The following is a 21652-nucleotide window of genomic DNA, read 5'->3' as shown; positions in this document are numbered from 1 at the left end:
TCACGGCTCCATGGCACAGCCAGTAACACACTCTCACGGCTCCATGGCACAGCCAGTAACACACTCTCACGGCTCCATGGCACAGCCAGTAACACACTCTCACGGCTCCATGGCACAGCCAGTAACACACTCTCACGGCTCCATGGCACAGCCAGTAACACACTCTCACGGCTCCATGGCACAGCCAGTAACACACTCTCACGGCTCCATGGCACAGCCAGTAACACACTCTCACGGCTCCATGGCACAGCCAGTAACACACTCTCACGTCTCCATGGCACAGCCAGTAACACACTCTCACGGCTCCATGGCACAGCCAGTAACACACACTCTCACGGCTCCATGGCACAGCCAGTAACACACTCTCACGGCTCCATGGCACAGCCAGTAACACACTCTCACGGCTCCATGGCACAGCCAGTAACACACTCTCACGGCTCCATGGCACAGCCAGTAACACACTCTCACGGCTCCATGGCACAGCCAGTAACACACTCTCACGGCTCCATGGCACAGCCAGTAACACACTCTCACGGCTCCATGGCACAGCCAGTAACACACTCTCACGGCTCCATGGCACAGCCAGTAACACACTCTCACGGCTCCATGGCACAGCCAGTAACACACTCTCACGGCTCCATGGCACAGCCAGTAACACACTCTCACGGCTCCATGGCACAGCCAGTAACACACTCTCACGGCTCCATGGCACAGCCAGTAACACACTCTCACGGCTCCATGGCACAGCCAGTAACACACTCTCACGGCTCCATGGCACAGCCAGTAACACACTCTCACGGCTCCATGGCACAGCCAGTAACACACTCTCACGGCTCCATGGCACAGCCAGTAACACACTCTCACGGCTCCATGGCACAGCCAGTAACACACTCTCACGGCTCCATGGCACAGCCAGTAACACACTCTCACGGCTCCATGGCACAGGGCAGATGTTGACGCTGTGATTATGGATGGATACTGGCTCCTGAGACACAGGTGATATTTTAAGCAGGAAATGAATGGAGTCCGCCTTGGGCTGTGCTATTAAAAATGGATCCTGATAAGCTACGTGCTGATTAGGTCTGGGGGTATTGGCAAGGGCTTCACGATACGATATATATCATACATGGCTCACGATACATTGCGATATCTATATAATAAAGTTGAATTTGTCTGCATTTGTATCTTTTCGTTTCACTGGCAGGACATAGCGCATGGGAGGATCACACCATCCCCCCCCCCCCCCCCCCCCCTCAGTTCCCCTCCCTCCCTGAAAAGGGCACCCCGACCAACCAGAGGAGGCACTAGTTCAGCGACCAGGCCTCATACCCCACTGGCTTCCCACCCGCAGACACGGCCAATTGTGCCGGTAGTAGGAACCGTCTGACCAAGCCGGAAGTACCTCTTCCCGGGAATTGAACCCGCGGGTCTCCGCGGTGGTAGGCGACAAAATCCTCCAAGTAACTGAATGACGGAGGATGTACAGACATCTGCAGTGTAGGAAGATCAAGACGTTGAAAGCGCGGAGGTGTAGTGCAGAAGTGCTGGATGGGTTCAAGAGTACAACAAGTCACCTTGTCTGCTTAAGTAGGCCTTAACACGAGTGACAACTATATCCCTCGCTCCACAGCACACGGTGCAGAGAGAGAGAGAGACACACACACACACACACACACATACTTTTGGATTCTGACCAAACAAAGTCACCGCGCCTAATTTGTTTTTCGCCGGATCCCAACGTGTATCGAACTCTTCCCCAATTACCTCGGGCCGCTTTGCAAAGTTGCACACTTGTGCTCTCCCACCTGGGACAGAGCGCTGTGCTCTCCCACCTGGGACAGAGCGCTGGCTCTTTCCTCACACCGTGTGATTCTGCACCTCGTCGGCCGCCGAGCGTGAAATATGAGGCGCGTCTCCATGGAGACAGTCAATCATCTCATTACACCCAGACGTTTGCTTTCCCTATTTGTCCCCAGCGGGTTCCTACGGTTTCCTTCCATTATCTTAGGATGCCGCCGGGAGAGGGGAGGGGAGGGTGGGCGGGATGTGGTGGTTATTGTAATAATTTGCATGTGTTTTATTCATGGCTGTGAAAGTATACAATGGGTGGGCAACTTTTGAGGTTGTTTTAATGTATAATTCACGGCGAATTATGAATAATTTGTCAAAGTGTTTCTCCGGCGTTTTCCCCCTCGGTGCTCCTCTGCCTTCCCGTGGCAGGGGGAAGAGTGTGATTGACAGCTCGCTTCATGCTCTGTAACTACGCCAACTGACAAGGTCATGTCAGATCAGATGATGGGTGAGGAGTGTTTGGGGAAATATTCTCTCTCTCACCCTCTCTCTCTCTCTCTCTGTCTCTCTCTCTCTCTCACCCTCTCTCTCTCTCTCTCTCTGTCTCTCTCGCTCTCTGTCTCTCTCTCTCTCACCCTCTCTCTCTCTCTCTCACCCTCTCTCTCTCTCTCTCGCTCTCTCTCTGTCTCTCTCTCTCACCCTCTCTCTCTCTCTGTCTCTCTCGCTCTCTGTCTCTCTCTCTCTCTCTCACCCTCTCTCTCTCACCCTCTCTCTCTCTCTCTCGCTCTCTCTCTGTCTCTCTCTCTCACCCTCTCTCTCTCTGCCCTGATCACACTATACTTGTCCGACCGCCTCAGCAGCACTCCCGACACTGCAGTTATTTATGAATGAGAGGTGAATCTGGACTAGTGAGAGAGATAGCAGCTACAGCGAATGACCTGTCAGCGTGTTTGGAACCCGAAATACATCCAATGAAAGACAGCTTTGTTGCCGAATCCCGTGTTTGTCTTGCTCGACGGGGCCGTGTGTGTGCGTGCGCGTGTGTGTGTGTGTGTGTGTGTGTCCCCGATGTCACAGACAGGATTTGAAGGGAGACTGTCCCCCTCCCAGCATACCAATTGCTGTTGTTCCGCGCCTCACCAAAGCCACATAGCTGCTTCTGATTACGGAGAGCTGTGAAGGTCAAACAAGAGCGGCCGTTGCATCAGGTTTTTCTCCCACTTGTTATGCAGAATTTGTTCTTTGAGTCGAGCGCCGACTTCTTCTGCGAAACTGAGTTCAACCTCTAAATGAAGGAAGTGCTCAAAACGGAGCTGGTGGCACGTCGAGGGAGGGGCTCTTTGAATCCCTCTAGTGCAGAGGTGGCCAACCCCAGGCTCTCTGCTCGTTCAGTGTGCGGCTCTGCAGTTCACATCAAAGTGTGTGTGTGTGTGTGTCTGTGTTTTACCACACTACCTGTTACAGGCCATGCTTATGTATAGACGGTTTTCACAAGCTGCAACCCCACAGCACTTCCTTTTTCTCAGCTTCTTCTTTGGTGTTTTATGGCGGTTGTTATCATTAAATGTTGCATTACCATTCTATCATCTTCACAGTGCTATTTACAGTGTCCACTTTCTCAGCTGTTCAGGGGGAAACACTGACATACGGTACTTCTATTTAAAAAAATTTTTTTTGCTATGTAAACGTTTAAATGCAAAGATAGGCCTATGCGTGCAATAACGTACTAGTCAGCTTACACTGTAACATGTAGCTTTTATTAGCCTCTCAGGCTAGCTCTGGACCAGACAACAACGGTTCCTATTACTCAGCGTGTGCACGTCTTTCCGACAGGGGTGGTTGTTATGGCAACTATCAACAACAACAACTACTACTACTACAAGACATAAAGACCGAAATAGGCTACGTTGTTACTGTCTGTCGGAGACACGGCGTCACGTTAACATTTAATATGAGCCGAATATCAACCTGCGCACAGCTATGTATACAGGAAGTAAACCGGATATTCAGGTGGGTTGTGACGTTTGTTATTGTTGTCAAGTTAAAACCGTCTATACCACTGCTTCAGTGTGAGAGCCAACCACTTCAAACCAATCATATACCTCCTTGGAAACCGACTCAGTTGTAGCAAAAGATTTGCCAAGCTCTCAGAGACACTGTCTTGCATAACACATCATATAGCATGGTATATAGCATATAGCATATCATATAGCATGGTATATGTAGCATAGCATATAGCATGGTAGATTGCATGTGATAAAACGCCATGTTAGGGTTATGGTTTGGGTTAAGGTTAAATAGTAAAAAAGTTAAATGTGACTTCCGGTTGACTTTGAACACGCCGGGTCGTGAGTGTTTTACGCCTCCTAGTACAAACGGTGAATGAGAACAGCCTGATACATGATGTGGCTCTTACCACCACCGCTATTTTTTGGGCTCTTTAGTCTCTGACTGAACGACATCATCAATCAATGTATATTGTGCTGACTTTGCTGTATATGCACCAGGTCGTGTGTGTGAACAGAGATGGGAAAAGAACACACATTCTTTACTTAAGTAGAAGTACAGATATTGTGTAAAAAAAAAACATAAAAGTAGAAGTACCGATTCAACTAAGTAACAGTAAAAAAGTACAGGCTGTGAAATGTAATCAAGTAAAAAGTAATTTCTACGGGACCTCGGGTCAGATTCGAACCCGCGACGCCCACACAAAGGACCGAGCCGTATTACCAGGTGAGCCACCAGGACACACTTTAAGTGTTCATTAATGAATGCATTTACTAACATGATTTAAACTTGAATAACAATATTAACAGAGATTAGTTTGTGTTAAATGCACACGAACAACTGCATGAATTAGTGTTGTTACACATCTTTGATAATAATCTTAGCTAATGCATTTACTCACATGAATTATGCATGAACAGTGACATTAACAAAGATGAGTTCATATTAAATGCACAATAAATAACTGCATGAATGCATGCTATGCACATGCAATGTCAATGTTTAATTGAAACCCTAAATCATTACTTACCTAGTCATTACTTAATATGCATATTGACATGAACTAAAGTGGTTACATGTAAGTCACAACAAGCATTTACAGTGAAGCTGTGTTCACACCGAGATATTTATTTTTCGCTCTGTTGCTTGATTCAACCCTTTGGAATCGCTCTGTCGCTCTGTTTAAATCGCTCAACAGGCACACAAATTGACCGACATGTGGGGGCTATAATGTTACATTACATTACGTCATTTGGCAGACGCTTTTATCCAAAGCGACTTACAATAACACATTTTTTGTCAGCAATAGAGCAATCAACTATGGAACACAGTCTATGACAACTACAACTTCTGAAAGAACAGTGGTACAAGTTTAGGTTAGTGGTACAAGTTTAGGTTAGTTTTTTTTTTTTTTTTTTTTTTTTTAATTATACGCAATGTCATGATGTTTGTCCACTACGAGCCACCATAGATGTTTACAAGCTAAGCCTATCAGCGTGCTCCTAACGCGAGCTCCATACCGGTAGTACAGACTTCACTTCATGTCAGCTGTCAGCCTGTCAATCAGCTGTCAATGCGGTTTGTTGCCACACAATAAACCAGCAGTTTGTTCCAAGCCAGTGTGATCCTTGACTCGCTCTCACACGGCAGCCAATCAGCGTTGAACAGCGAGCGACTGATGCCAGCGTATTTTCGCTCGAGTTGGGATATTTCATCTGGGGCGACGAGCGTATTTTCTCCCGATCGCTCTGTCTCTGTCGCTCGGACGCCCAGCGATTTTTCTCCCGGAGCGAATATACGTTCAATCGCTCGTTTGCATTGACATTGTATGTAAACTCGATGCCAGCGAGAAACTTTAATAGGTCGGTGTGAACGCAGCTTTACAAAGTGCTTCAAATAGGCTATGAAAAACAGTAATGGTGAGGGGAACATAGAAGGAAAATGGGGGGGGGAAATCATAATTACTAATAATTACGTTCCTGTATAAAATGCAAGTGAGATATATGGAAAATGGACTGTTATGAACATCTATTGCTTGACGGGATCTTTACATATACATGCGTAACCCTGTGCGTTCAGGTTGTTGCATTTTTATGTAGGTCAAGGAGCCAGGCCAGTGATTGACAGGCACGGAGGAGGAGTCTGCTGTCAGTCAACATGCCACCATGTTTTGCTGTTGATTGCTACTGAACTCAGCCCACCTGTGAGCCTGCAGCTTCTACAGGGCAGATCCAGCCCGACACAGAGAGAGCACAGACCAGCTGCTGATATTTTAATGCCATCAATTCTGTTCCGACTTCCCGTCCCCTTTTTAGATTGTATTTTAATAGGTAATTAAAGTATATGTTTTTATACTGACGAAACTCCAAGTCCGCCTCTGTATTCGCACCGCACAGGTGTGTATATGTGTGTGTTTGTGTGATCAACTCCTCCTCAACAGCTGTCCTGTCCACACACACACACACACACACAGACACACACACTCACACACACACTGGCACCTACAAATAGCTCCGCATCCACGCACCAGCTGTGAGGAAGAGTGCTTCCCAAAATGACAGATGAGTGACATAAAATGTAACACATTGCTTTGAGAAGTTCACTGGAAAATCCGATAGACATTTAGTTTCCTTTCTTTCTTTCTTTCTTTAAGATATTACCGACTCAATCTGGGAACCCAGAGTCTATTTTTATTTGAAAAATTGACTCTGGGACAGCCCTACCCTTTTCCCCCCGGCTTCCTGTACAGCGCACATCTCCTGACACCGTCACTTCTTTTTCCGCGTCCGTGCTCCACTGTTTACACTGAATAGCAACTTGCGCTACTACTAGTCACAACAACTACACCTCCAGTACATTTTAATTACTTTAATTTAATTTAAAGTAAAGTTGTTGCTGTGAGACGAGTTGACGTCTTCTATGCAGTATGTTTTTGCGTTAACGTTATTAGCGGAACGCGGGAAAGGAAGTGACGGGGGCAGGAGCGGCGTGCTGTACAGGAAGCCGGGAAAAAAGGTACTTCTCAGAGTTTCTTACAAGCCACTGGGGAGTAAACGCTATAAAATCAGACCAGAATATCTATTAGTGTAGAGCCAAGACTGTTTGGTTACGAGGTCTCCTGGGTTGACGTCTGGTTAATTCATACATGCAGATATTTTCTTACCTTGTTGTCATAATGTGAGCCTGGGAGCCTAACCCCACCGGGCCCGCTCCTCTCTATCCATCAGTTAGGATGTGTTTTTAGCTGCCGGTATACTTATTTTTAATGTACACCCACGGGCCACGGCGTGTGTTCAGTTCTATGCACTGAAGCAATGCAACGCGCTTAAATCAGAGGTTCTCAAATGTTTTTCAGCCAAGGACCCCTTACAAGATAGAAAATCTACCGGGGACCCCCTCATTCTGATTTGTGATTTTGGGCTAAGCTTAATTGTTTCCACGGTAACGTGCTTGACTTTTAAATTGATAGGTTTGTTAGATTGGAATGTAATCCATGAACCATTTTAGATTTAAAGCATAACATATTTTCTTTGAACTATGAAGCTTTTGCACACAAAAAAAGTGTTTATTTTTATTTTCCTGAAAACTTTTTGCGGACCCCCTTGCAAAGTGCCGCGGACCCCTGAGGGTCACTGGACCCCCATTTGAGAACCAATGGCTTAAATCACCTGATTCTGCTCATGTTTATCACACTAATACCACGAGGTGACATCACCACACCAGGAGACTGTGGACTGAGTCTAGTGTGCTGGTCTGCTGTCTGTACATCTCCAAATGACATCAAGTGATACGACGTCATTAGAGATCAATTTACATCCATTTCTATACTCTGACCAACTTCTGATTGTGTGCCTCTGTATGGCAAACACTCACTGTCAAAAACGCTCTCTAGAGGCCATCTGATGAAGTGCATCATCTCAATAAGTGTTACCTGACTGACGGACTGACTGACTGACGGACTGACTGACTAGCTGACCTGAATTCGCCGTGTGATGCTGCCGTCAGCTGCGCAGTGAGAAAAATGGTTCTAAAGTGGCAATAAAGAAATTTGTATAATTATTTCCCTTTTCACTTAAAAGCTTAATATAATAATATAGGCCTAATGCTTGTGTCAGAAACTACTGGAAATAGTTTGGGTGCTCATGGTTTTTTCAAAAGGTTCTTTTTCCATTTCAGGTGCGACATTTGGGGTAATGTTCTCGCAAATAGTGCAGCGATTGGTTGAACGTTTATGATTGATTGAAATCGCATGAATTCCTGCAAAGACAAATAGCAGAAGCACATTCTGAGATGGGGACTTGCAGATACATTTTCAACATGGCTATGAAGCACTGTCACTGTCACTCACCAAATTGGCACGGAGACTGTGAAGCACTCGGAGACGGAGGGCTGAACGGCACGTCACAGATAAAGGCTTGAAATGCCAGCTGTCAGTCAAGGCGGAGTGACTTGATAAAGGTAAAGTCAATTTAAAGTCCCACTGATTGTCACACAATGTGTGAAATTTGTTCTCCGCATTTGACCCATCCCCTGGGGGAGCGGTGAGCAGCAGCGTGCGCCGCGCTCGGGAATCATATGGTGATCTAACCCCCCAATTCCAACCCTTTGAGGCTGAGTGCCAAGCAGGGAGGCAAATGGGTCCCATTTTTATAGTCTTTGGTATGACTCGGCCGGGGATCGAACTCACAACATCCCAGTCTCAGGGCGGACACTCAGACCACAAGGCCACTGAGCTGATTGGCCAGGAGCTCTCTCTACCGGCCAGAGACACTCTGGCTCGAGAGACTGACAGGAAGTGGTGACACAATGGGTCAAGTGGGCGGGGCTACATAAGGTGAAAAGGGAGGGAACGGGATCAAAAGAGGTGACGAGAAACCAAGAGTGAGAGACAACAAGCACAGGTTGTGTCCATTCACAGTGTTGACCAATCAAGTGTCACTTCATTTCAATGTGATCTCAGCTCTCTGACGCCCCCTACAGTTGATCAACTGCCTTCATATCAGGAGAAACAGTAAGATATGTAGCAGATATCTCTAAGCAGGTGTTCCCTGTAGAACAACACATCATGGCTAAGCAGGTGTTCCCTGTAGAACAACACAGCATGTCTAAGCAGGTGTTCCCTGTAGAACAACACAGCATGTCTAAGCAGGTGTTCCCTGTAGAACAACACAGCATGGCTAAGCAGGTGTTCCCTGTAGAACAACACAGCATGGCTAAGCAGGTGTTCCCTGTAGAACAACACAGCATGGCTAAGCAGATGTTCCCTGTAAAACAACACAGCATGGCTAAGCAGGTGTTCCCTGTAGAACAACACAACATGGCTAAGCAGGTGTTCCCTGTAGAACAACACAGCATGGCTAAGCAGGCGCTCCCTGTAGAACAACACAGCATGACTAAGCAGGTGTTCCCTGTAGAACAACACAGCATGGCTAAGCAGGTGTTCCCTGTAGAACAACACAGCATGGCTAAGCAGGTGTTCCCTGTAAAACAACACAGCATGGCTAAGCAGGTGTTCCCTGTAAAACAACACAGCATGGCTAAGCAGGTGTTCCCTGTAGAACAACACAACATGGCTAAGCAGGTGTTCCCTGTAGAACAACACAGCATGGCTAAGCAGGCGCTCCCTGTAGAACAACACAGCATGACTAAGCAGGTGTTCCCTGTAGAACAACACAGCATGGCTAAGCAGGTGTTCCCTGTAGAACAACACAGCATGGCTAAGCAGGTGTTCCCTGTAAAACAACACAGCATGACTAAGCAGGTGTTCCCTGTAGAACAACACAGCATGACTAAGCAGGTGTTCCCTGTAGAAGAACACAGCATGGCTAAGCAGGTGTTCCCTGTAAAACAACACAGCATGGCTAAGCAGGTGTTCCCTGTAGAACAACACAGCATGGCTAAGCAGGTGTTCCCTGTAAAACAACACAGCATGGCTAAGCAGGTGTTCCCTGTAGAACAACACAGAATGGCTAAGCAGGTGTTCCCTGTAGAACAACACAGCATGGCTAAGCAGGTGTTCCCTGTAGAACAACACAACATGGCTAAGCAGGTGTTCCCTGTAGAACAACACAGAATGGCTAAGCAGGTGTTCCCTGTAGAACAACACAACATGGCTAAGCAGGTGTTCCCTGTAGAACAACACAGCATGGCTAAGCAGGTGTTCCCTGTAGAACAACACAGCATGGCTAAGCAGGTGTTCCCTGTAGAACAACACAGCATGGCTAAGCAGGTGTTCCCTGTAAAACAACACAGAATGGCTAAGCAGGTGCTCCCTGTAAAACAACACAACATGACTAAGCAGGTGTTCCCTGTAGAACAACACAGCATGGCTAAGCAGGTGTTCCCTGTAAAACAACACAGCATGGCTAATAGAGCTGGGTATTGGTTCAAATTTCAAGAATCCATTCGATTCCGATTCACAAGGTTGCGAATCGATTAATTTCGATTCGATTCGATTCGATTCGATTCCGATTCGATCAATTTTCAATATTGATTTGGTTAGTGATACCAAAACGTGGTTTTTGAGCTGTACCCTGAATTACATGACTGTCCAGTTATGTAACACAGGGGTTCCCAACCAGCCAAGTAGATACATGGGGAAAAAAAGTTGCAGATTGTTGTCAATTTTAATGGTTTTAGTTACACATATATTTACTCACCAGGTGGTGACAAAGGGTAAATAACAGCCTTTTCATCTGTCAATAAAGACACTTTCACAATTATGCACAGTGATTTGATTTCAGCCTATATAATTTCTAAAAGTAGATATTAATAATGATCAAACATTTCCATTCATGTAGCCTACAGTATTTATGTTTTTGTTTCAACTACAAACATAATTAAACGTCAACTTGAAACTATGTTTCAACTACCACACACGGCATAATATTTTAGCCTGTTTATTAAAAAAAAATCGATCTCTGGACATATGAATCGATAATCGAGGATTAAAATGAAAATCGATTAAAAATCGGAGAATCGATTTTTTGAACCCAGTCCTAATGGCTAAGCAGGTGTTCCCTGTAGAACAACACAGCATGGCTAAGCAGGTGTTCCCTGTAGAACAACACAGCATGGCTAAGCAGTAGCCTGTACTACGAAGCTAGTTTAATGCCTTATCCGAGTAAGTTTGAGTTTAAACCTGGTTTAGCCGTACTACAAAGCAAGTTAACTTTCAATCACCATGGCAACTGACGCTGCAAAGCTAACCTGGTCGCGACCAGGTTAGCTTCAGAGGATAAGATCAAAATCCATGAGAGACCCATATAATATCGGCTCTCTGGAGTCACTCACCATTCATAAGATCGCCATATGAAAAATAGATTGCAGTCAACTGAGAATAGAACAAGCAAAACATTCGTGGCTCTGTAGGCTACATAATTAAATTAAGCCTACTTACCACTTTATGTCTTAACAGCTCAACGATGCGTGGAGAAATATGATCACTATTAATCACCGCGGCGCATATCATGAACGGACCCTCAAATGGAGTTAGGGTGATATTCTCCTACATGCCAGAAAAGCCTATACATATAATATAGATATTAGTTTAAATATGGGATAGCCCCAATACTAAATATGCAGGCTATTCTTGCATCTTTCAGCTGGAACTGTGTCCTGTAGGCTGTATGCCAATATATGAGCAAAAATAGGCTAGTTTTTATCAATGATAACTATGCCCGCATGGTCTCAATTCAGTTCAGCAGTTTTCTCTTTTATAGTAGGCTATTAGGCTTTATACTAGGCTATTTTATATATGAATTATTCGATCAGTGCAACCACACACATGAGTGATAGAGATCATTATTCATTGAGCATGCGTTTCTAAATCTATGGTCTAAATAGGCTTACAGATTGTGGAAATGTATAGACTGAGATTACACTTTTACATTTGTTGCTGCTGCCTGTATCAATGCAGCTGTATCAGACAGAAATCGCTGATCAAAGTAAATCAAATGACTGATGTGAATACAAGCTGCTGCTTTAGACAGCCCTTCAGCAGACTATCCAACGCGGATTTTCATTCTGACATTAAATCGCGGATACATTAAATATCCGCAAAAATCTCTGATCACACTGTGGCTGCGCTGAATGAGGAAATGGGTGTGGAAATGGGTGTGGGCGTGGATCAACTCAGCTGTTCATAATGTGATTGGCTAGCGCACCTCTTTCGCGTGGACGCGCGCCTGTGCACGAGCGAAAAACGTGCGCGTGCACAGGCAGATCCCAGGTCCACTTACCTAGTAGAAAACCAGCGTTGTAGTATCAGTTAACTAGATAGCTTTGATCCTGTTCAGTCAAACCAGATCAAAGGGACTTATCGCGGATCTGTTAAACTAGCTTCGTAGTACAGGGTACAGGTGTTCCCTGTAGAACAACACAGCATGGCTAAGCAGGTGTTCCCTGTAGAACAACACAGCATGGCTAAGCAGGTGTTCCCTGTAGAACAGCATGGCTAAGCAGGTGTTCCCTGTAGAAGAACACAGCATGGCTAAGCAGGTGTTCCCTGTAGAAGAACACAGCATCTCTAAGCAGACGCTCCCTGTGCAGCCGTGATGTGTGTCGTGTTTAAGGCGGGCGGATGTGTGTCGTGTTTAAGGCGGGCGGATGTGTGTCGTGGCTGGAACACCAGGTCAGCACTTAAATGAACCTTTGTTCCGTTTTGCCGCGAGGATCCTTCATCTGCATGGAGCCAGAGGTAATGGAAGTGTGGTGGAGCATCGAAGATGGATGCCAGGGAAGTCCCACGCCTCTTCTCCTCCCTCCTGCCTACTCTAAAAATACTCTCTCTCTGTCTCTCCTTTCTCCCTCTCCTCTGTCTTCAACTATGTTGCTTTGCCCCTGTGGATTCTTCTTCTCTTCTAAGTGTCTGTCTATATTCATCTCCTCGACGACGGCTCTCCCTCCCTTCTCCTCTAATTGTCTCGCTCTCCTTTTTTCGCTTCTCGCTCAGTCTCTCTTACCTCATCTCCTCTGGAACAGAGAAGTGGCCGCTCAACTCCAGCAATCACTGCAGAACCTTCAGAGCAAAAACACGCTCGCATTCTCAATGTACTATCAATACATCGTCGGAATCATCAGTAATGATGTCTTTATTGGTGAATGATTTTAAGCCTGGCAAGTTCCGAAATGCAAGAAATGTAGCAACTGGTAATGTAATAACTGCTGGATATACGCACTTTTTTCCCACGGCAACCATTTTGAGATGGTAAAGCAGGCCGTTCACATGAGGGCCCTGGAACACTTCAATGAAATGGAACTATCATGATATATGACTTGCTTTACTTCCTGCTTTACCGCCTCAAAATGGTTGCTGTGAAAAGGGTCTATTGTACTAGTTTGTGAAAAGTTCAAGCACACTGGAGCACACTTATGGAAACAAGGCATAATGTACTGTACCTTTTTTGGGCGTGCCTAAAAAGTTTCATATAAAAGGATGGAACGTATAGAAAGATCAAATGATGAGAAATTGTATCATTATAGAATATTATCTGCCGCAAGCACCTTTTTGTTACGGCACTTTCAGTTTGGGCATATTTTAATATTTGGGGGGGTAAAGGACCGTCATATAAAAGGATTGAGTGTGTTTCAGTTGTGAATTTCATCTTTTTAGTGCAACAAGCTGTGCCAAACATATCATAAAAGCTGATATTGGAGTAATATTTCTCCTCATTGAAAGGCACATGTTGACATTACCCGGCAGTTATTACATTATCGGCTGCTTTAATCCACACTTGGCTTCTCTCTCTCTCTCTCTCTCTCTCTCTCTCTCCATCATTTTGATTGGACTGCAGCTGGTTCTCACCCGTAACCATTTTAATAAAGCGTCCGTTAAAGCGACAGGCTTTCACTTAAAAATGGCCTCTAAGTTTGAGTGCAGTTTGGGGCATTTCATTTTATTTAACGGTGTTATTTTTCCCCCCAAGCGGTTATCGATTGGGCAGTTCATTTGCCCATTCATGGTGGCTTTGATGATGGAGTGTGTAAAAGGGACAATTAAATTTGATGGTATACCAAGACACTGGCCAGCAGCTTTTATACATCTGATCTCCACTGAAACATCATACACACGCACACACACACGCACGCACATGCACGCGCATGCATGCATGCACGTGCTCACACACGAACACACACACACACACACCTACACACACCTACACACACACACACACACACACCATATTTTATGCATGCGATCCCACTGGAAGAGGGTTAATGATGCTGTTTAAGAGCCGCATTGAACCCGGAGCTGGTGTTATTGGGGAAAAACATGAACACACACGCACACACATGCAGACACACACACACACACACACACACGCACGCACACACACACACACACACACACACTTGACTCAGTGCATCGGCCTATCGTGTGGTCACTCGCTCAGTCACATTAATGTGTTGAAATGCGTCATGGCTCCCTGCAGTGCTTTTAGTCTTCATAATGGGGTCCTGAAAGGGTCTGGTCAGTCACTTAGCCTGAGTAGCTTTTAACCACATCCATCACATCTCTCTCTGTCTCCATCACAACTCTCTCTGTCTCCATCACAACTCTCTCTGTCTCCATCACATCGCCCTCCGTCTCCAGCAGCCACCAACCGGGGGGCAAACGGGTGGTCTTAATCTGACCCAGGTGGCTGATACCAGGCACACCGAGGGGTCTCAGAGTCTCGGACATCCGGCTAAGATCTATCCAATTTTGGCACCGGATTAGCGCTTGTATGTTGAGTGTTAATTGTTATACCTCAGGGCGTAGTGCAGCGGTCTTGGAGGAATTCCACCTCCGAAACCATTGTAACCTTTGTATCCTTAGAAAACTTAGAAATGATTTTCCTCTGTAAGAAAAGAGGATGCAATGTAAGTTGAAACAGATCCATTTATTTCAACTTCAACTTGTCTCCATCCAGTTATGGCCTATAGGAACGTGTGTGACGCGTCTGTCTCTGTCTCCATCCAGGTGACATTATGGCCTACAGGAAGGTATGTGACGCACAGGGCGGGCCCCTGGTCGGCCAGGTGCTGCAGTGCTCTGGAGGTCTGGATCTGGACTGGGACCTGAACCAGGAGGGGCTCCAGGACCCAGGAGCCAGCATGGACCGCATGCAGACGCAACACGGGGAGCGCCAGAGAGCCGGTACCATTCATCTCAACCACCTTCGTAATAGAGAGACAAATGTATTTCAGCATATCCTTGTGCTTAATAAACATGTAATAATAACAGAGGCCTGGTATGATCTCAAATTATTTTAAAGACAGTTCTGATATATCCTATATTATAATAATCATCAGAATACCCGTGCCAGTGGAGGCTGCACAGCCATTACGCAGCATCGCAAGTTCGGCCATTAATCTGCATATCCATCACAAATTCGGCCATTAATCAGCCAATTACCCAATTAAAAAAATTGTGTCTCTTAGGTCACCTGCAGGGGGTGCTCTTTACACTCCCTGAAAGATTCAGCGCACTGTAGCTGTGGCTGAACACAATTTCTGCTCACTCACTCACAGACAGACTTCACATTTTTGTTATAGGATTATTTGCATTCACTCATAATCAAGGCATGAAACTAACTTTTCAGTCAAACTGGACATTATTGTCTGAATTTTAGACTATTTTCAATCCGGTTGTTCATATTGATGCACTCAGCAAATGAGCTTGAAATCATAAAAATGCCATCATTAGTCTTTTGATTGTACCGTACAGCTACATGCATGTTCTTCTTCATTTTTAGACTTTGTTTGTTGCTGTTGGATTTCTTACTTTATTATGAATACTGACTTATTCCATGCTTGTGTTGCTGATCATGAATGGTCATGGTATTCACACAGCCAGCGTGGACTGCTGTTGCTAGATGTTTTCAGCACAGCGAAGTAGATATCATGCCAAAACAGCTCAGTCCTGGCCTTTCTTTCTTGTGCCTTTGATCATATTAAAATACTTTTAAAGTTGTAACAAACCTGTCGCTCTGGGGGGGAAACATCATTGTAAGTGAGAAGATTCTCTCTGCCAAAAGCTGCAAAAGAGAGAAACTTCATAACCACCCTAAAGCTACACTTGAGCTCCTGAGCTTTAAAGGATTCACTCTTGAAATTTGCCTGCAGTTATATATCAGTGGATATATATATATATATATATATATATATATATATATATATATATATATATATATATATATATATATATATACTGTATATATATATCAGTTATATATCTGTAGTTGTTTATGCTTTGCTGTTATGGAAATTCTTCCAAAATGCAATGTGTTTAAAAAAAGAGCATGGTTATGAGTAAAGGAGGATATCTCTGCACCTGACCTACTGTCTTTAACACACTGATAGAGAATGGAATTTTAACCACTCTTCATCCGATAAATGTATATATAACAGCTGATATAGCCTAAACCAAATGAATCGAAACCAGGAGTCCAGGAAGATGTCTTAATGAAAGTATATTTATTACCATAACATTCTCTGTCAATATGTATTGTCAGAGGACTGAATCTCAATGTACACATTCTGATACGTTATACAGAGTCAAATATTCAGCGATGACTGACAGTTTGACATATGCTTTATACTCAGAGAGAGGAGGAAAGGCAGAGAGGAGGGGGGATGAACTTTGGAAATGTGTGTGCGTCGTGCAGTCTGACAGGGAAACTGTTATCAGTTGTTATGGGACGCGATGCACTGTCCAAGGTTTCAGCAAAAGGAGAGAAGTCCTCAATGCCACGGGTGAATCTATATGTGTGACATGTCATGTCATGTTAACTTATAGCATTAATTATGCGTATGCAAATATAGCTTATGGATTAGGAAATGCCAATGGAACTTATATTTTTCTCCAACACACACTGTGTGTGATTTTAGGCTGTCGCAGACGAAAGATGACCAACGTGAAAGAAACGTCGAGATCTCTTTGGTCGTGGCTACAAAAACGCTCGTCTTGCGTCGCGCAGTGAGAGAAGTTCAAAGACCGCTGTGCCGTTGTCACAGTCTGTGACCAAAGATAGCCTAGGACGAATTCTGACCGTGTCAGAAATTGAGGGTGACAGAGTATGATTTATGAATAACAGCCATTTACTATTATTGCAGTTGTCTATTACTTTCATATTGCCATACTTGGTAACAGTTTTATAAAAGCAATAGCTCACTTCAGGCCATGATATATGCTTATTATACAACAAAAGTAGTAGCGCCGAGCACACTTACCAAACATTAAAAACGTTTGCCAGGCACAAAATAGTTACTTGAAGGAGAGAACAGCCAGCACACTTGAAAAGTTTAATCCATCATCTGGGCAGTCAGCTACAACGTGTGTCCCCCCCACACACCACCACCATATACCACACCTAAGGTATAAGCACGACCCTTAGGTGTGGTATAATCATGAGGTATTGCTATCATGGTCATTTAATGCTGTGCGGTAGTAAAATCCATACTTACTTTATTTCCCTGGGATGTCTTCCTCTCAGGGCGTTCAGACCCCGGCCCCGACCCGGACCCTGAGCTGATGGAACCCATCCAGCCTTCCGTCTCGGTCTCTCCCCACGGACGCTTTGAGAGACTGCAGGAAGATCCCAACTACATCTCCCACTTCACCAGGGCCCCAGGCCACAAGGGGCAGTGGCGGCTCCACTGCTTCCTGCTCAGGTAACTCAAGACTGCAGAGGTAGCAGTCCATTATGTTGACTCCCTTAAAGTAGGAAGTGGGAAGTTCCCAGGTAGGTTCTCTGTGGCCAAATTCCAATCCGCCCCCTTACTGACTCACCCCCTTAGAGGCGCGTTCACGTGAAGGGAGTGAGGGCTTAGGGATGTCCCACGGTGAAATCGCAAAGTGAATGAGGGCTCGGAGTGAGCCCTTTCTGCCCCCTTACCGTAAGGGAGCAGCTGTGGCCACTTACGGAAAGGGAATTGCCCACAATGCATAGCGTTGTGACGTTATAAAACGGGGTTACCGGGGAAGGCCGCAAATATCTTAAAAAAAAAGAGAAAAGAACACACGCGCGAAACGAACATGGAGACCATTAAAGGACTGGTACACGGGTGTTTAGCCGCGTTTACGGGGTGCGCTGGAATGCCTAAATTGACAATGAAACATTACATTAATAGGGATTTCAGATTAGACTAAAATATTATATTAGAGGAATGCAAGTAGTTATATTACACAATCCTAGTATAATCATCGATCATTTCTATTACAATTGCAATCCACAACTTTTTTTTGATGAATGAGAAATTGTTTTACCGAATCTCTATTGTACAGTATTGACATTGTGTAATATATAGCGAGCCCCAAACCTGCCAGAGTCAACATCATCTTGTCAAGAGCAAAGGGCTCTGCTGTCCCAATCCTCCTGTTTATCCAATGTGGATCCCTTCCACACTTGATGACTCAACCACTTTCCGCTGGCGGCCATTAGAGGGAGTGAGGGAACAGGGCTTGAGTCTTTAGGGGGCGGATTGGAATTGGGCCACAGTGTTCTTCACTTCTGCTACACATTCACTACATAGCAGACCGGCCCGTTTAGCACTGCCAAATAGATACTCATCAGTTCATTTGCTCTAAAACTGGCCATTTTCATTGTCAACTCCTAGCTAAACATTTGCATTGGCTGCTAATTTAACGTTGAGGAAGGGGAAGGTCAGACTGTTATGAAGTTGGCTTCTTTGTCCTTCCGATCTTTATTCTCGCCATGGTCTTTTTGGCCTTTCTGCTCAGTCTTGCCGAATTAATTGCATAAACGGAAAGAAATAAAGTATACAAACAAAAGATCACCATCAACTCACCGACAAGTGAGTTCTCCCATTGCTTTGCTCATTGGCCCTTTTTTTTTTTTTTTAGAGGAGGGGGTTTACTGCCTCCACCCATCTGTCTGTCCATCCATCCATGTTCTGCCGGCTTACCCCAGTCAGGGTCTCAGGAGAGACCAGGCCAGCCGAGCTAGCTACCCATGGGTGTGTTCCATTTGTCGCTTCAGTAGACCTGTTTTTAGGCCAGGTGCCGGCGGAGACAAGACGAGCACAAGCGAGGATGGAGAAAGTGGATATCCGCACACTGGATCACAGCTCCCAACGTTGTACTGACTGCAAAATTATCAAAGAAATCAATATTTCAACACAAACAGGGGGTCTGCATCAGGCAAATGAGACATTTTCTAAAGCAGTGGTTCTCAAATGGGGGTCCAAGGACCCCCAGGGGTCCGTGGCACTTTGCCAGGGGGTCCGCGAAAAGTTTTCTGGAAAATAAATCAAAACTTTTTTTTTCTTTTCTTTTTTTTGCAAAAGCTTCATAGTTCAAGTATTTTATGCTTTAAATCTAAAATGGTTCATGGATTACATTCTACTGTAATCTAACAAACCTATACATTTAAAAGTCAAGCACGTTACCATGGAAACAATTAAGCTTAGCCCAAAATCACAAATCAGAATGAGGGGGTCCCCGGTATATTTTCTATCTTGTAAGGACGGGGTCCTTGGCTGAAAAACATTTGAGAACCTCTGTTCTAAAGGCTTATCTGAGTCAGGCTCTCAGTGGAAACGAGGCCAGCAAAGCTCCCCCATGGGTGCCTGTGTTCCATTTGGCCAAAGTACATCTCATCCTCCGTTCTCCGGCTCCACTCATTGCCGTTGCGAAGTGCAGCCGGCAGGGAGAGACTGAGGCCTGGGATCTTCCCACAACGCTGTCCTGTTCACACAGCACCTGTCACCAGGAGCCAAAGGGTGCATGTCATGTGGATAAGCAGCACAGCACAGCACAGCAAGTCCAGCTTTGAACGGTGCCTTTGGGCACCAGGCTACTAGCAACCAACATTGACTTCTGTGAAAAGCTAATAGCAGCCCAACTGTACATCAACCGTAAATTGTTTGAAGCTGCTATGGTACCATGAGCAGGCTATACTCACAATGTTTTCCCCAAAACAGTGGCGACCTACCATTTGCAAAGCGTGAGTCAAAAATGACCAACTAGGCATCCGTACAACCCCTGCCCCTCCTCCTACTAGCGTTATTTACCTCTGTGATAGGCAGCGCATGCTAGCTGGCCAGCTAGTTCACTCATGTTTTTGCCAAAGTACATTAATAACATGCCAGACAATCAACAGTGTTGTTGAGATAGGAAATGGGGATATTTAACTGTGATTGTTTAGGTACTTTTAGAAATAAAATATCCTTGGATAAGAGTAATTTTTGGTCTGTCATACTACATGTACTGTAGGTGTGCAACTAAGGTATTTTCCAACATTTGATCAAATTGCCTTGGAAATTAACCAAAATGTCCCCGAAATATATTTCACAGGGACAAAAATAGCCCTTGTTTAAAAAAAGTCAATTTCCTACCCTGGTATTGAAATATCTATGGAGAAAATGAATGGAGAACTCTCTTCCGGGGCAAGATATGTCAAGTGACTGTTCAGCTCTAGAAAAGTATATTCTAATCTACACCATACTTTGGACAAGTTATCTGAAGTCTCCTGAAACATTTTATTGAGTGTTTGAAGATCCAATCATCACTAAAGCTTATGTCATCATACCAGAGAGCCAAAAGAAACAGGTGCAATGATCAAAGTTGTCACATTGATAACTTTGGGGGACAGTAGCCTTGCCAATGCCCACAGAGATCCATGACGCACAGAAGAAAATGCTGTCAGGTGGGCAGATCGATGGAATAAGCCTTGGAACAATTGTGTGATGTCCGAAGTCACACAATTTTTGCAAGACTTATTCCAAGTGCATGGATCTGCCCAGCCAGCCAGGTAGACAGCAGACACCCCTTCTGCTTATCACAAGTTCTACTCTCCCCCCACTCTCAACATGACTCTCAACACCGGGGCCCCCCAGGGTTGTGTTCTTTCAGCCCTTCTCTTTGCACTTTATACCAACGATTTTATTTCCCACTCTCAATTTGTTTCGTTTTTTAAGTACGCGGACGACACTACGGTGGTCGGGTATATTAAAAACGGTGATGAATCTGCCTACAGGGCCGAAGTGGCAGCCCTAGTCAACTGGTGCACTTTAAACAATCTTGTCTTAAACTTAGATAAGACCAAGGAAATGATTATTGATTTCCGCAAAAGCGGCTCAGTGCCCCCCTCTCTGGTCATCTGCGACCAGCCCGTCGACAGGGTCGACAGTCTGAAATTTCTGGGCACCACCATATGCCGCTCCCTGAAATGGGAAGTCAACACTTGTAACATTGTGAGCAAAGCCCACCAGCGGCTTCACTTTCTGAGGCAGCTCAGGAAGTTTGGTGTGTCTGGGGAGGCGATGGCTCACTTTTACAGAGCCACTGTAGAGAGCGTACTCACCTTCTCAGTCACAGTGTGGTACGGCAACACTACCGCCCTTGAGAGGAAACGGTTGGAAAGGGTGGTACGCATAGCGTCCAAAATCATCGGCCACGACCTTCCATCCGTTTCCTCCATCTATGCCACACGCACCAAACGCAAGATGCAGAAGGTGATCGCCGACCCCTCCCACCATGCTAGCTCTCTCTTTAAACTCATGCCCTCAGGTAGGAGGCTTCAGTCTCTGAGGTGCAGGACCTCCCGTCTCAGGAACAGCACTTATCCTGAGGCGGTTCGCCTCCTGAACTCTGACCCTCTTTGCATTCGCACCTTAAATCGCACCTTAAATCCGTAGGCTTGAATTGAACTTGAACTTGAATTGCACTTTATAGGCAGCTCGATACTGCTTTTGTAAACAAATGCTGCTTGTAAAACTGTGCACTTTATTTATCTATTTCAGCCTCTCTCATATTTTATGTAGTGTTTTTTTCCACTTTTTTATTCTCTTTGTGTTTGAATCTGTGATTTGTTATGTTTGTTTTTACGTCTGTTCTTTAGAGCTGCAC

At 45.1% G+C, this 21652-nt stretch overlaps 1 protein-coding gene across 1 annotated transcript in view; it reads left to right on the top strand.

Annotated features, from left to right (window-relative positions):
• naaladl2 (N-acetylated alpha-linked acidic dipeptidase like 2) overlaps positions 1–21652 on the top strand; it is a gene marked incomplete at its 3' end in the record, with an annotated part of 362515 nt that overhangs the window by 47814 nt on the left and 293049 nt on the right. Inside the window, exons 2-3 of the mRNA XM_083647387.1 lie at positions 14762–14938; positions 17277–17454. Of these exons, the coding sequence (XP_083503513.1) occupies positions 14770–14938; positions 17277–17454 (347 nt within the window). The 5' untranslated portion in view covers positions 14762–14769. The remainder of the gene's footprint in view (positions 1–14761; positions 14939–17276; positions 17455–21652) is intronic.

This window comes from Poromitra crassiceps (genome assembly GCF_964638095.1).
Source record: "Poromitra crassiceps genome assembly, chromosome: 12".
Lineage (NCBI taxonomy): Eukaryota > Metazoa > Chordata > Actinopteri > Beryciformes > Melamphaidae > Poromitra > Poromitra crassiceps.
This window is presented reverse-complemented; position numbering and strand designations above follow the sequence as displayed.